This window comes from Styela clava, chromosome 9 (assembly GCF_964204865.1).
Source record: "Styela clava chromosome 9, kaStyClav1.hap1.2, whole genome shotgun sequence".
Classification (NCBI taxonomy): domain Eukaryota; kingdom Metazoa; phylum Chordata; class Ascidiacea; order Stolidobranchia; family Styelidae; genus Styela; species Styela clava.
The window spans coordinates 16135608-16153297 of record NC_135258.1 but is presented as its reverse complement, the minus strand read 5'-3'; the positions used below and the strand labels follow the sequence as shown (position 1 = coordinate 16153297).

The window sequence follows — 17690 nt, the reverse complement described above, 5'->3', positions numbered from 1 at the left end:
ATCGCCATTATTACCGACTAGGGTTGGATTATCCGGATAGCGGTTAACCGGTTAACCAAGAGTTATTTTGCTATCTGATATCCGGATATTATTGTGACGGTTAACCGGATAATAGAGCAGTATAAATAATATATATGCGCGATTAGCGATTTTTATATTTTTTGTTGAGTGGCGACTGACATCTCCCAGAGCATATAATAACAACTTTTTCCACTCTAATCTGCCTATATATATTTTAGCCATCCGTAGAATGCTGGAGTGAACTTTACTATTACATCACAAAACACGCAGAACAAATGTGATTATTGCGGTTATTAGAAGAGCTTATTCGCTTTATAAAGTTAGATTTGAACTGGAGGTACAGTTTAAGCAAGACTAACTTAAACGAATTCAGTTGAAAAGTATTGGTGTTGGTGTGAGTTTGTTGCTTTTTTGTCGGGTGTGGCTTTTAGTAATTGTTGCGTGTATTGAAGGAACGCATTTCATCATGAAGTAAACCAGTTTGAATTTCAAGGACTTATTTCACAATACTTCCGATTCCATGTAATATGTGTAGCATTTCAAAATTTTGGGTACACAACCAAATGTTATGTGCTTCCTTTTAACTTTGGTATATATGTTTTTTCAAATTTCCTTGTATCAATCGAATCAATAGATATACCAGCCGAAAATAAATCTATTCTATCTAAGTCAGGTGTATGTTAAACTAATTGAACTTAAAAGCTTAAAGAAATGGTCATCGTGAGTCTGCGACACCAAAATTTAGTACGAGTCAAAATTTAAAGAAAATATGCTCTAGGTCTAGACAGAAAAAAAACTTCCAAAAAATTTATATATAATATAAATTATTACATAGAATTTGAATATGAGAAAATAACTTAACAGTCGAGCGGAAGACAATTAGGACACAGTATTTAAAACAATGTTTCATTATATTATTCAGCAGTACTTCTGTACGATTACAGAGCTTAAATTTTTATTTATTGACACATGCAACATCAAAATGCACAATCATTTTTATTCGAGAAAAATAATACATATGTACGTATTTACAATAGAACTGTGTGGTGGTTTTCAGTCAATTCGCCGAAAAAATCTTGTAAAATCGGTTCTCTGAAATTAGCAGTAACTAACTATCCGGTTAACCGGATAGGTAAAATACGAAATACCCGGATATATCCGTTATCCGGATAGTATAAATTATAGGTATCCGAACTAACCCTATTACCGACGTATTTCATCATAATTTGAACTCAAAATAGCATTCAGGATTCACGCAATGACTTTAAAGGGTTTTCATTCACTATTTAATAAGAAAATAAAACAGCCACGATAGAAAAGTAAAATCAACAAGGTCGTCGTCATAAATATCCACATTCCGGCGTCAGAAATGATAATATTTTTAGTTTAAAATTGGGCCAGTTAATTTACCAAACGGTGACAAGAAAGATCAAAGCCGACCCAAACAATAAAAATCGGAATTAAATCCCAAAACTAACCCGATATTCAACAATTCGTTAAAATTATTCGATTCGATGAAAATATACCATTTTGCCCACCCCTGCGATCCACTGGCGTAGCATCCATCCCCGCGGTCGAGGTATGGCACACAGCGCAAAGGGGCCCAAGCGGTTAGAATTTAGAAATTTAAGCCGCAAAACCAAAAGCTGCATTGCAAAACCAGTAATGCATATCTTATAACGTTGATGTCAGTTCTGCCCGAAATCGTTTTGTTACGTAACAATGCGAGGGAGTCGTCGATTTTTGGCGTCTTGTGGTTTGATCTCACCGGTAAAATTAGGAAGGCTGTCAGAATGATGGCGAAGCAAAACCTCTCAGTTGCGCACCGAAACGCAGAAAAAGGGCAGAAGAGGAAGCACGTATGAAAAAGGCGTCCCGATTTGAAGTCCAAAAATATGGTAACCCTACGTATTACCCATGAGGCGCGCAACTTTTACAATAATGTGAGGTGCTCCGAAGACGCTCTCGTTTACATTAATGTAAGAAAACAGTTGTAATATCGGTAACTATTAATCATGTGTTCGCTTTCGACTATCGTACTCTTTAAGAGAAGAAAATGTTTGTGTTTTGTGATAGGTGTGCCGCGAATATTTAAAGAGCTAAATAGTGTGCCGCGATATAAATCCAAATCTATAATATCTCTGCGTCGATATTACATGGAATAAATACGTGATTTTATTGCCATGCAAGTTGTTTCAATCTTTTACTTAATCCCGAAAAATCCCGGGATTATACGGCTCAATCCCGGGATATCCCGATACCGGGATTTCAAAAACTGGCTCCGAAATCCCAACCCTACCTAGGGGTCCCGATGCAATTTCAGAGGGACGGCGAATCCACCTTGATTGTAAAATAAAAGCACTACTGAAAAAACTTTTCTAAGTCATTTTAATGCAAGATCAACGAGCAAAAGTGTAAATGATACCGCAAAAGACCTGAAAATGAGAACCAGGGTTATAGGCAGGGCTGCCATACCGTCCTTATTTCCAAGATTTGTCCATATTTTGAATGTCTTTGTCTCAGAAAATATTTTTGTCCTTATTTCTAAGAAACGTTTTTACTTTGACATGTGTCCTTATTTTATGAGTAGAGGTTCTAATACCAGGCACTTAAAATGATATTTTACAACCTCATTGATTGCTACGCGCATTCATTACGTAATAACAGCAAATTAATTGACACAGTGACAAAAAAATAGCCTACTGGCCAAAATCAGTTGGTGTAACGTGAATCAGATGACAACTTAAAAGTGAGATGGAACAGATCGTTTCTAAGAATAAAGAACTGCTGGAGCAAATCTCTTCTAGTCACTAGTGCAAAGTATGATTCGACACGGGCCGCACTGGCATAAATACATTTTATTTCTCACATTATTTTATTATTATATTTCCCGGATGTCCTTATTTTGGGGTTAATATCGATCGCAGCCCTGGTTATAGATATATATCTCCAGTAGACATGTGAGAAGTTAGTCGTTGACACGACAAATCAACTCTTTGGCCAGTGATGGACCGGACCGATATACCTTGCAGTTAAATTTTGTACGATGGGTACCAAGTGCTTCGCCTGGATGTTACTCTATCGACGGTTCATACATACATCTGACTGACTGAGACAAAACAATAATTCCACTGGCTATAATGACCACCCAGTTCGTAAAATAATTTTGACGAAAATTATATTGTTTTTAGCTATTAAGCAGCCCAAGCGATAACTAAGAGCTATGATTAGCGTAATTTGCTATCACCCTCCAACAAATATTAGTCATATAGAATCCACTCCATCAGTATGGAACAGATGATTGAGACGAATAATTCTGGGGAAGTTTGGAAAAAAATATCTTGAGACCACATCAGGAAATACTGCAGTGATATAATAAACAATTTCATTTACGCATCGACTATTCTGGGATCTAAAAAAAATCATTATAGTTTTAGTAAATACTCCTTCAGATAATGTACTTTTTGGAAAGATTTTTCACACCAGTAATCCAGATAATATACAGTGTTTCCTCTAAGAAATTGTTATACTGAGCTGTTTGTTTTACTGTGCATGAATATTTTGAGGCTGAGCAGAGTTCTAAATGATTTACAAACTATGTGAAATATTACAATAATATAATATTAGAATGCAAACAAAGTACACATTTTAACTCAAATAGTTTCTTGAAATACGACACCGGACAGCGCTGGCGTTGTAGAATCGGTCCGTTCCAAATGATTCTAAAGAAATTAATGTACTTGGACGTAACAGATAAGTATTTTTGTTTTCTGTGTCTGTATGTTTTCTTATATTGTTGATATATAGGCTATATATAAAGATAAACTATTTTTGACAAAAACAGGATGTCGTACAAATGTAGTGGGTAAGTAATTGTTTCTGATTCAATTTGTGTGCTGTTTTCCTTCTCCCTCCTTATTCCGCTACGCACCATTTGCCCAATACATACATCCTTACACTTTTTTGCATCATGCCGCGACATTTCAGTCATTCTCGATCCGACTGTACTCTCACCCATGGTTTTTAATTATACGACGTCCACCAAAGATTGAGAAATATTCTTTGATTTTAATTATGGACACTAGGTTTTGTTTTAGAATTTTTTTTTACGAAATATTCATTTTTCGTAGTCATGACAGTCCTTCGATATATATATATATACAATTATAAAGGAGCAGAAGATTTGTATTGGGTTAGGTGGGTTGATTTATTATCCAAAATTTGACCAATCCATAATCTGGCGCTGTGAACTTTTCCGCATTGCGCTATTTATCACTGAGCTCTCGGATTTCGTGTTTTTGTAATTGAATACTTTTTTATTTACCCTATAGTGAATGTGTGATGTTCATACAAATAGATAAGTTTTGAGTAACTAAGGAACGAGATAGCGATCAGAGACGGCGACTTATCGATCTAGGGGCGTGTATCCTCTGATCTGGCCCAATAGCGACATCACGTGTCCCACCACTAAATAATTATTAACTCGCTAATTATACGACATAATTCATCTAAAAACAACAGTCGTCTGGTCCGAGTTATGATGAATGCACATGCAAAATTTGGAGCAGATTCAATACCGCTTTCGTGAGATATCGCGTGTAGCTCACAGACAAACAAACAAACCAGCAAACAAATACCTATTAACACCGGTCAAGATAGATTAGTAATAAACTTAATGATGTCTGTTACTGCTATGAAGTCAAAGCAACAAAGATTCGGTGGTCTATTTGGGATCGGGCTTTTTAATTGCGCGGGCATTTGCACATATATATATATATATATATATATATGCAATAATCATAATCCTTTGCACCATTCACACCCGCGTTCATTTGCGTCCATAGATTCTGTGAGAAAAAATTTCCAGGGGTGCAAATGTCCGCGGTAGCTAAAATTTGCGGATGCAGTTCACGGGTCCAAACGTGATGTCATTATAATACGCATATTATCGTATCGAATATATTCAACAAAAAGTAATAGCTCGAAACAAAATTGACGGGACCGCAGTTCGAGGTGCGTGTGTAATTTATATCAACTTTTGTGTCGATAAATGAAACCGCTATTACTATGCTTCGTTGTAATAATGCTAAACAGCCCGTCCATTCGTAATATCTCTTTCGTATAGATCTTCATTCTTATATTTTCCGTTTAGTAACACCAGGAAGAACACAGATATAAAAAGTGCACCGCCGCACCACGCAAATGACTCAGAACTTACAACGCAGAAGCGTGTACACATATTTGAAATCATCAATGAGTTGGGTCTTTTATTTGTTAAGTTGAAAACTCATAATAATTATGTGATTGTAACGTGAAACGCGTGGACAGATTAATCGCTTGCTCAGTAATACTATATATATATATATATATATATATATATAACATATGAGTAAAACGCTTTATTCACATTTTGAAATTAATTTATTAATATATATAGTATATATATATATATATGGGTAGTGAGGTAATGGGCTATTCCAGGTGACACTACAGGACAATTCCAGAAATTTTGCATTTTGTTGGATGCAATATATTTTCACATTTACAGCTACATGTTTCGTTTCATTGTCCAATCAGTTGCTTTATTGAATATGTAAAAAATTGCACAAAAGTTACACCCAAGACTTACTTAGTAGATAAAAAAATATAGTAAAATATAGCGTGACACTACAGGACGGCAAATCCACCATGCACTAACAGTACGTTGTGTTGTGCTGTAAATTTTTGCGATGATACAGTAGGAGCCCATAGTATTTTCTGGTGCAGTAGCTGAACTACCCCTCTATGTGTTGCTCAAGTTACTTAATGTAACACTGTAAATCCATGCCAATAATGTGCATATTGTATGTGACACTACAGGACGTGACACTACAGGACATTTTTCCACTTCGGAATAGCGGCCTCTATCATCTCTCAAAATTCTGGTAATAAATCGTTAAATGGGTGAAGAAATGTCCTACAGCACTGCAAACATTTAAACTTTATTAACTTAAATCCAGTGTGTCAATTCCATATGAAATAACTGTACCACACAATCAAACACTTTGTGTCAGGAATCACCACAAAATATGTCAATTATACCAAAATTTCTACATTTCAGGCAATTTTTTATAAACCATCAAAAACCTGGGTGAAATTTTAAATTGTTCGATGAAATGAATGCAGTCCAATAAAATTCCAATGTCTTTTGAAAATAAAAAAAAATTACTTTCACTACACATTTTGAAAAATTGATGGAATTCAACTTTTGCTTGGAATGGCCCTAATATACATTTCAATCATGATGAGTTGATTATTCTAATAACCAAATACTATTTTTTTAAGACCGCATATTTACGATATCGCAAATATATTTTTACGAAACAAAAAGGCTAATCAACAAAGATAGAGAACGTTGAGAAGTGGTGTCTAACCATTCATTCGATTTTTAGTATCTAGTCAACCTAGTGTTTTATGATGTAACGTGGCATGGTATTCATCCAAAACTCAACTTCCTTTTCATAAAAATTTCCACCAACAGTAAACGAAGAATCAACAATGAGGTGTTCTTTATTTTGTCCATAAAGTGGCCATTTTGTGCCAACTTTATTTCCTTCATTTGGATTTCTAGTGCAATAAAATCAAGTTGAGTTTTAATATAATTTGTAATGTTTACTTATACAAAAATCTGATAAATAGAAAGATAAGAAAGTAGACTATAATTTTAAGATACAGGAAGAATAGTTTCAGAATATATTGATCAGTTCATTTGGCTGAACTGACATGCGTCATTTCTGTTTTACCTCGAATGTAATCTGAAGTTGAGTATATTGTAACATAATTTAATATTCACGCTTACAAAAAGTATGTAAATGAAGTAACTTACCCCGTTTTGGCAAAATTTGTTAAATATGTCATGAATTTACGACTGATTTCCTTTTCTTCTTCTGAAAATTTTGCACCAAATGACATTGGATTAGAAGAGAATGGCATTCCAAACGTCATAAAAATATCATCACCGTGGTCACAAACGCACCAATCTACTTTTTTTGGAACTTCTGGTCCATAACGCGTCTCATGAAACATTTTCAACCGGAAGGTACCGTAATACATATAGACCGGAACACCAGCAGCTGGAAGGACAAAATGTATTTTGTTTTTAATTACAATGTTATATTTATTTACAATTGTTTACAATAGTTACATTTTGTGAACCAATAGCTTCATCAGGCTGTCCATAGAGTTTAAACTGCCAATAAAATAATCGGGTTCTCACAGGAATAACTGGACGCTGTCTGAATTGCGTTCGTAGCAAATAATTCGTCAGCTGATACTTTGCCAAACAATTTGCTGAATCTCATTTTGTCCTCAGAATCGTTGATGTAAAATTCTTTGCATTTTTTATACCCATCATCAGTCATCTGTAAATGATTATCGCAAATAATCAGCTACACTTCTGTTTATATTTATAAAACACGGCTTCATCGAAACATTATATACACTAAAACAAAATCAGACATGACTAAATTTTAGATATATATATAGAATTTTTGGTACTCTTGTAGTATGTGAACCAAGATGGTTGACGTAGTATGTGTACCAGGTTAGGCCTTAATTCGAGGTACAAATACTACAGAAGTCACTTGGCCAGTCCCCGAACTCGTAATAGAACTAAAATAAGAAAAAGTGAAATAAAATTATGGCCTAACCCTAACCTGGTTCACATACAACGTTCCGTTGTCCGCCATCTTGGTTCACATACTTCTGGAGCGCTGAAATTTTTACGTGGTAGTTGAAAAATACAGGCACCATAAAAAAGCGTAAGGTATACCTGTTACGTTGGACCTGTCTGTGAGCAACATACAGTTTGGCGAAAAAATTGAATGTGTTAAAATAGGTGCAAAAACACAGCATAAAAATAATGTTATATATATTGAAAACTGTACACACCGTAACACGCATTGCGTTTCTTGATTCATCCTCAGTGAGACCTTCCGAGTATTTCGAACACAGCATAGCCGTTAGCAATCCATCACCTTCAGTGTTGTTAAATCCAATTATGTATGGCAGTTTAGGGAAGTCCTTATCTTCCATGAATTGCTCGGGTGTTTTTGGAAGCACATTGCCATATTCAGTTGGCACGAAGGGGTACGCTTCATGCTGAAACCAAACTACAAGTTTATAACATAAATATAAACACGTAATCCTTGCTATTCTACCCCGATATCTACTTTGAATTTCGACATTCGGTGTTATTTATGTATATACAAATGTATTTTAAGACAAGATATTCAAAACTGGTGGTATATCATCGAAACCCTATTTGACATTTCCTTAATTAAGTCACAAATAAATCAAAACATATTTAGCTGCATAGTCGGACAAATATATTAGAAGTATGCATATGTATACATTTCTTATGCCAATAGATATTGCTCCTTCAACTTTTCCTTTTCTAAACTGGACTGAACAACTGCAATAAACAATATATTATATATATCTACAAGCGTAGTAGTATTATATTGCCTAAAAAACCATACGCATATTTTACTACCAATTCTGAATTCCATTTATCGATGTCCTCATTTTGACATATTGAATTTCTAACTGTATATTAACGAAGACAATCTTAGGTGTGTTTTAAAATACTATAGCTAAAACATGAAACCCCAGTAAACTGCATTGATGCGTTGATCAATTCTTCGGCTGAAGTGTTTTGCAACGCTTGAAGCGTTTTATCGGCATCCATTTGTTCGATTTTGAGATAAGACAGGACTTTCTTATTTGTCTCTGCATGTTCAGCTTCAGAATGTACAATCGCTGTAATATAATTTTAACTTTGTCAACAGACGTACGAGCGAACTGTAACCAATGTCTATAACAATCAATCGAACATTATAAGTACTGCATATATATACCCAATTTAATTACTGGGTCATAGACAAGTATATCGGCATCTCTGTAAACCCAAATGTGTTTAATAGTTACATCTGCCCTATTAGTACTTATTGGTATTACCTTTTGCAGTTGCCTGTCCACTGTGACTGATTGCTTTATGGAATAAACCATGCGAGAGAGGAGATAGTATATGAATGTTCACAGAAACCCCTCCCGCACTTTCACCAAATATCGTCACGTTGTTTTGATCACCGCCAAAATTTTCAATATTTCCCTGAATCCATCTAAATGAGGGAAATATCTATAAATTTTATACGTCCAATGCTGTTAACTGACAGAAAAGTATGCAAATTAGACCGAACACTTACTTTAGCGCCATCTGCTGATCCAATAATCCAGCATTACCCGGGCAGGCTGATGATGGACCGAGTGATAGAAATCCAAATATTCCCACTCTGTAGTTTGGAACAACGACTACAACGTTATTCATACCCGCCAGTACTGTACCATCATAGAAACGTTCCGAGCCCATGCTAAAAGCTCCTCCATAAATCCAAAACATGACCTGTTCACAAAAATAAAAAAAATAAATGATATTTACCTCAGATGCAATTTTAATAAAAATTCGATACTACAAAAACGAGAATATTATTGAGTGAATTTTCTTTGCATTAGTATATTGCTTCATTTGAGTAAATTACAACGAGGTTATATCACACATGTGATTTGGAATTATTTATAAGTGCAGTGAATTTAAAATGTTTTTTTTAATACTATATTCACATTGAGATATTATGAAGCACTAAATACATCTAGTGAGTATGGAATTAACTGAAAAATCTTTTGTACATCTCCAAGTAAATAAGTAGCCAGAACTTCCACAAAGCAATCGCGTTAGATGGCGGAGGAAACGTAGCATAAATAGTTTCACACACAGTTTACTCTTATACAATAATCGATAGTATTTATATGATTATACATGCAAAACTCCTGTGATTAATATTGATGCAGTGTATGTGCATTGTCTATGAGTAGTGATTAATAATGTTGAAGATGAACTGATCAACTGTGTTTTATATATTGATAAATATAAAAAAAAATGATAAAATTCATTCGACTTACTGCAAGATTTTGTCCTCTACTTGTAGATGGAGTATATACCGACAGGTGTAAACAATCCTCGTCATGTTTTGAGACGACATCATTTTGATTCATAAAGAGCCAATTTTTCATCATTATTTGATCAAACTCTTTTGCATACATTGGTAAATTACCACTAGTCGTGCCATCTCTGATTCCATCCCACGGTTCAGCACTACAACAAGGTTAGTAGTTTATTTTAGGCAACTTTCTTCTTTGATATAGACATAGTACACAATACATAATTATATCACAATCTGAGTACATGTATTTTGCTCATATTATGAAATCGAATTCGAGTTGAGTGAGATTCAATTCAACCAGAGCAACCACACTCTGAGTATTTGGGCAAAAGTAGAACTGTTCCAGTCCCGATCCCGGTTTCGAATGATTAACATTTCACTCAACACCACATTATCACCCTTGTGTATTGTGGTTGCCGGCTACACGGATAAGGCAGAGGAACACATGCGCAAAAAATTTATTTAAGGCTATGATCAAATTAACATTACTCATCAATCCCTGTCGTAAAAACTATTCAATTCAAAAAAATTAATTCAAATAATAGCTAAATGTGTGATTTGCTAAAAAAACATTCTATTTTAATGGCTTAATTAACGATTAGGCTACATAATAAATTCCAAGCGAATAAGCGAATTGATAAATGATATCATGCAAAAACAAATTACTAACATGTTTTCCAAATAACTTACACATAATTCCAATAGATGATTGAACTATATTTTTTATTATTAATTTAGTTCATTAAGGAAATTTGAAAGTCTGTCCTCATGGTCTCAAATTATGATTTTAAAAATTAATTATCCATGGACAATGAAAACTATAATCAAATATAGTTTGCTCATACAACGATCAATGACGATATAGCTAGCACACGGTTTAGAAGCTATTCTTGTTTACATATTACTTACGGTTGTGGAGGCATGAATCTTAATTCCCCGAGTGGTGGTTTAGCAAAAGGAATATTCCGAAAGATATGAACAGGAATTCCGCCTTTTTCGTCTAAATTTACAACTTTACCTTTCACCATTCCATTTGTAGTAGATACGACAGTTGAACTCATGTTGTTTAAGTATTTCGTTTCCTGTACTTGGCAAACTAATGAAGTAATTCAGTCATTCAACTACGATACCTTAAAATGTGTCGAGACTAATAGTTCGTTACCAATAGCCTATTATAATTTACAGCAGCTTCGTGGCTAATACGGCAGATTGCTGATTTATCTCTTGAATATTACAGCGAACGCGCAAATATTATTTAATAAAATCTTTTTGGAGTTCACGAGCTTCGTCTAATTTATGCTCTACTACTTCTTTTAATTTTTTTTAAACTAACACTGGATCAGCGTAGCATAGCATTCCTGCGGTAAAATATTATCTCGTATGTGGCGCAGTGGGATTATAAATTATATATATATATATATATCTTTTTTAAATATCTGTTCCGAATATACAATTCACATTCGTGATTTTCAATGTTAATAGATGTTCATACCAGATACACGATTTATCTATCCATACACACAATAAAATAAATGTATATATCTATAACGAAATAATGTTAAAAGAGTATTTGGTGAAGTTTTAATCAGTATTAAAATGCGAGTGAGGGAGCTTCTTTTTTGAATATTTCACCCAAGCGCAGAAGTTCAGAACTCTTATTTGAGAACAACCTCGTCATTCCGTCCCGATATATTCTCGAAATTAGTTATCGAAAAAAGGTGGAATCTATCCTAAAGTTGCCGTTCGAAAATGCAAATTCAAATTGGAATATTTATTAAATATTATTTTATTTTTTGTCCATCTCAATGTTTTATCTCGAACAAAAATGGCAACGAATATTCAGACTTATATATTATGGAGGTACTTTTCATTCATCAAAAACGTCTGCATCATTTTACTGTTTCTTTATACAACCCTGCATCATATGTCATTTCGTTAACAAATTGTTTCTTTATATTACAATGAAGAGGATGCACATAAGAATATTCATTAACTCGATATGGGAATGAATATTCACGTAGAAAATGATATGCCATAATATCATAATTTATATCATAAATAACAGATTCTAGTACAGTGGTTCCCAAATTAGGATCCACTGACCTTTTGGGCTCCGTGAAGCACTTTCGGAGAGTCCGTGATAGAAATGTGTCACCTTTTGCTGTTTCACAATCACTGCTAGGGACACTGATTCTTCACTTTCGGTCCCGATCACGCTGCCCAATTGTGATGTCACATAGCTGGGGGCCTGTGATATCACAGAGAGAGTTCAATTAATGCCATTACAAGTTTACTGGCTGCAGAGAGAGGTGCAGCTGACGCTGCCTTTTTGCACTCTTATGGGTATAGGAGGGAGTTGCCGTAGGCAGTTTATAAAGTATGCGAGTCCGCTTCTAAATGGAGTTTTACGTTTTATATTGAAAGCTTTATGTAAGTTTTTAGCCGTCAAATTTAGCATTTGACATACAGTAACGGTAGGCCCAACTTATATTTTTACATTTTCAACTCTGTAATATTAATTTCAAGATGTCTTCTAAAATTGAAATTGAGATACGACGAATCGTATGTAAAGTAAAGGGTTTATCGGGATAAACGCAGGTAAAGAGATGTTTTTTCACTATACCATACGGCGCATTTATTTTTTTGTTGCGATCTTTTAATGTTTTATTTTAGTGCACAATGCCGCGAATCATTAAAAAAATTGCAAGAGGTCCGTCATGGAATTTTTTTTAAAAGTTCGGGAACCACTGTTCTACTAAATACAAATAATTTGATGAGCTAATTTATGACTCAAACTGTGTTGAAACGGGCCGGACAAATGTTTTTGTCAATGTAATATACGGTAATAAATTTCTAAAAGTTCAATTTATTCAACAATATAAATTCTACATTTCGGAAGTCTTGAATATTACATTCTATATCGCGAAATATAGATCGAGAACATCATAGCAAAACAAATATATATACAATATGTCTAACAACTATCCTGAGGTTAGCTGTTAACATATCAATTGCTGTCATGAATATCCGCATGTAAGCGGTACAAAAGTTAATGTGACTTGTATTATTAGCGCAAAATGCACGTTCGTTTATTTTAGCACGAGAAACTCACACAGCAACAGTTTCGCCGAAAGCACGCGCCACGAGTGTGCGAGTGCATCCTTCGCAGAAACGCTGCGTTCCGGTATAGAATTTCAGCCTATTTTATCACAGCTATTTCTAAACAATTTTTGATTACTGCGATTAAACTGCCACTTACAAGAAGGAACAATAATGATTGACTTATTTGATTCATACTTCAATTTCTGAATCACGACCAAAAACTAACGAATAGCATTCAAAATCGCGAAAACGAGATATTATTTGAACCACAACTGAAAATCTGGAGCGAAAGCGAAAAGGTCTATTGTTAGGTCACATTCTGCATCTTGCTGATTGGTCTATGTTACGAAATAAACAAGAAAGTCGATGCTCGGGGGAAACATTCCTTGGAAAAAATCTGCCATTTTTTTTATCTTATTGCGGGCCAGATAAAAGGACGACACGGGTCGAATCCGGCCCGCGGGCCCTAGTCTGGTGACTCCTGATTTATACAGAAAGGTCTTTCACAAACCACTGTTTTTGCGGTATTTCACAAAATGGAAGAAAACGTTTCGCTGTATTCCGATTTCAACTGAACTTTCGCCTTATTTATGAGGAAAAGTCTCTAATTTCGTTATTTTTATTTTTTGAACTCTATGACAGAATAAGGAGTTCGTACTGGAGAACATTAATGGGAAATTTCCACATTTTTCTAAGAAATATAAGTAGAGTGAAAATATGCTCTTCCGGATGAACTGCATTACAAATATAAAAGCTGTAGTGTATGTCCTTATACATATAGAATACAAGACAGTTATTATGAGGTTATTTTTTAGAATGTATGATTTTTTTACAAGTCACAAGTGAAAAAACAGGTACAAAAGCTTTCGTATGGTATGCAATCAACAGAACGGGAAGAGACTGTTGAGGCATATAGAGGATGAGTAAAATCGAAGAATTTGGTAGAACGATTATCAATACGGTATTTATATGCTATCGGACAAGATAGAGCTAGTTTGCTTTCAAACATGAAACAGATTTTTTTTGTTTTATTTTATTTTTATTGTTTTTTTAAACTTATCCAAGTTTTCCAGACTTCTTCTATCAGAAAGCTAAAAATAATACAAAATGCTTACAATCTATATAATTTGTGGGGACGTAGCAAACAATCAAAGTCATATATCAAACAACACATAAATTATCTACCAAAAATTAACTTATTGCAAACGTAAAATAAGGCAACATTTTCCAGCATTTTTTTTTGTACGACACTCTTCTTCCGCTATTAGGTAACATTTGCAAAAATACATTGAAATAATGATAAAGTCTAATGATTGAAATTTTCAGTGAATGAACAGTAAGTCTGTAAAGGTAAATCATTATGAAGATATTGTTTGGGTTTTCACTCACACTGCTAATTGTGTTGAATGCAACGGCTGAAGACATCAGTCCCGTCGCCGGGGGTTTGTCAGAAGAGCAGCCGATAACGGATAACGTCGCAAGACTGACCGAAGCGGTATGTTTCCGCAGTTTTGAGTTTATATGATATTTTACAAAACTGATACCTCCATATAAATATAAAAAGGTTCGGTATTTATTCAATATATTCTTCATGCTTCTTCATTAGTTTTCCCGCCAACCACAAGATTAATAACGCCTACATACACAATAATATATTCTTCATTTTAACGCTGTAAAAATTTATACAGTTGAAAGATGAAGTACTATCAAGGATCGAAACGAATGACGTGGAAACATTCGAACCAGTTTCATTCAGCGAACAAGTTGTTGCCGGCATGGTGTATTATGTGAAAGTAAGTTCGTATAAATAGAAGTTTAGAGGAGAGTGACACTTTTTTCTCTGCATTTTTCTTTTTATCATAAAATTCCATTGACCCTGAAATTAACGCACATTTTTCAGGTAAAACTTGGAGCCAAAGACTGGATTCATGTTAAATTCTACAAGCCTCTATTCAACGACCAACCTGAATTGATGGGTGTAAACGAAGATGTGAGCGAGGAATCTCCGATTGAATATTTCTGATGTTCAATGTGGTATTTGCAAATAATATATATTTTATCTCAAACCACGAGATTTGAGCAATAAAGATATATGAATTAATAATTTTGTGAAGGTTTTGAGGATTTTTTGGCAGCATGTGAGTCAAGGGTATGATTGATTACATTTTTTTTTTTGCTTGAGAATACATATCATTGATGGACTAAAGAAAAAAATTTCCTAATACATTCATATACATGCAGGCAGTATAGAAATTTATAACAATAACCAATGAAATTAGTAGTTGATCAAAATTGACATGCAGTCATCATATTAAACAACAACTCGATGGGGAATATACTATTCTATAAGATCCTAAAAATGTCCAATTTAATCAGATTTTACACTTACAAAGTGTTCATATTTACAAATCACGACCTATTCCCCAATTCCCAGTTCAATAATTTTGTTGCCAGTGAATAAAAAGTGGGTGTCTCGACGGGCCTTGTACACTTTTTTCATAACTTCTCTGCTGGGGTTTCTCGATGACAGAAAACTGCTGAGCTCGTTGCCATTGCATGGCTGTTCTCGTTAACGCTGTTCTGATATGCATTCTCCATCAGCCACTCTTACCACACATTCATTAATAGCGCCAATGGTTAGCTGTTCACGTAGGTAGAAAAGAATAGATTAGGGGAGTACCATTAAAGGTGTAGACTGTGGAATCATATATTACAAATCGACAAAGATGGTTCGATTGCAATCTAATTTCCAGAATAAAAAAGCCCAACAAAGAAATGTCCTCAAGAATGGAACACTGTTTATATATGCACGGAGTTGGACATGGTGACGTCTGTCTTAAAAACAGCGTCATAAAGGTTCCGAATAAAGATTCGATGTCAGCTATTTCCATTTCACTTTTTGTTTATAACTTTTATTTTCATGTTTTTCTTTTTCCCATATCTATGTTTTTTGTCTTTGTGTTATATTAGAACATGTAGCGTTCGTTTCATATATTGACATTTCATCAATTCAGTCATATGATGTGACGTTACATAGCATTCATTCAGAATTCAACTGCCTTTTTATAAAAATTCTCACCAACTCTAAATGACGAGTCAACAAACAGGTATTCTCTATTTTGTCCGTAAAATGGCCATTTTGTGTCAACTTTATTTGGATTGCTAGAGTGTAATAAAATAAAGTTGAGTTACTTATACAAACATCTGATAAATAGGAAGATAAGATAACATAATACAATTTGAAGATACAGAAACAATAGTTTAAAAATAAATAGATTTGTTCATTTGGCTGAACTGCCATGTGTTGCGTTTTATTTCGAGTGTAAATGGAAGGAGCGTATCTAGTGTGACCTAATGTGATAAAGATCATGACATTTTTGAAGTCATTATAAAATTAATCAAAACGGAAAAAAGTGTTAATACTCTAATTAACATTAACTAAGAATAATTTTATTTCAGCAAAGTCAATAAGCATTCACTTTTACAAAAAGTATTCAAATGAAGTCACTCACTCCGTTTTAGCCAAATCTGTTAAATATGTCATGAATTTACGACTGATTTCTTTTTCTTCCTCTGAAAATTTCGCACCAAGGACTAGAGGAGAATGGCATTCCAAACGTCATTAAGATCTCATCAAACGCATTCAGCAGTTAGGCTACATTGAACAGAATTAGCAGTGCAAGAAATAGTTTAAAATATATCTTCATCGTTTCGTACTTTTCTAGACTTTTTGTGAAAACTGCAATAAGTCTAACCAAAGATTTTTCATTATACGCGTCACTTTCAAGCAAATTGTTTTACAAGTAACCTTGATAAAGTTACAATGCCGCATTCTGAATATAGACAGAGTTTATGAGTAATTGAAATTTCAACAAAAAAGCAATATACTCAAATAAAAATAGTGTAATTCATTCAAGTCCTATTTCGCCTTTAGACTTGGATGACTTACGTAAATAGATTTTATGTGACTCTTTGACATATGAGTGGTTATTTACGAGTTTGCTCTTCGGTGATTAGTTGCGACCTTGTTTCCAGCAAATTCATATACAGTTGAGGCGTGTTTTACAATTTTAAGGTCTCAGATACATAACGAATTTAGTTGGCAACGTGTTAATTCAGTCATTCCATTTTCATTTTACTTTTCTTCCTAAAAATATTAAAACTTTTAATACATTGATGTTCACTATAATACGGGAGACTTGTTTTGACAAAGACTGGTAAATAAAGGATAATTCTCGAGCATATTTATATTCTGTCTGGCCATGAAAACGAGACAAACTCCAAACTTCGTATCCTTTATGTGGAATATGAATAAGATGAATGCACATGCAAAATCTGGAGCAGATTCAATCTCGCTTTCGTGAGATATCGCGTGCATCTAACAGACAGACATACATACAGACAAATACCTATCAATATACTTACCGATCTTAAGATCGATAAGTAATAACAACAAAACGATCGTTATGTCCACTAAACGTGTCCAATAAATACATTAAAACGTTTACGTCTATAAATTGAACAGTG

General features: G+C 34.1%; 2 protein-coding genes across 3 annotated transcripts; one reads left to right on the top strand and one right to left on the bottom strand.

Annotated features, from left to right (window-relative positions):
* Nucleotides 1-5372: 5372 nt before the first annotated feature.
* Nucleotides 5373-11314, bottom strand: LOC120339584 (carboxylesterase 1D-like). Of its 2 annotated transcripts, none has more exons than XM_078116131.1 (9): nucleotides 10971-11314; nucleotides 10021-10213; nucleotides 9267-9463; nucleotides 9019-9182; nucleotides 8669-8820; nucleotides 7951-8160; nucleotides 7277-7421; nucleotides 6887-7133; nucleotides 5373-6627 (listed from the first exon to the last, which is right to left on the bottom strand). In XM_078116131.1, exons 1-9 carry the CDS (start codon nucleotides 11120-11122, stop codon nucleotides 6465-6467), a joined length of 1623 nt encoding a protein of 540 aa, XP_077972257.1. In that variant the 5' UTR covers nucleotides 11123-11314; the 3' UTR covers nucleotides 5373-6464. The 2 variants fall into 2 exon arrangements, with proteins under 2 accessions (XP_077972257.1, XP_077972258.1); XM_078116132.1 differs by having other exon boundaries at nucleotides 11080-11314.
* A 3154-nt stretch (nucleotides 11315-14468) lies between these two features.
* Nucleotides 14469-15267, top strand: LOC120338776 (cystatin-A1-like). The gene is made up of 3 exons (XM_039406722.2): nucleotides 14469-14658; nucleotides 14852-14956; nucleotides 15064-15267. The coding sequence occupies exons 1-3, from the start codon at nucleotides 14524-14526 to the stop codon at nucleotides 15184-15186; spliced, it is 363 nt and encodes a 120-aa protein (XP_039262656.2). The 5' UTR covers nucleotides 14469-14523; the 3' UTR covers nucleotides 15187-15267.
* Nucleotides 15268-17690: the final 2423 nt, after the last annotated feature.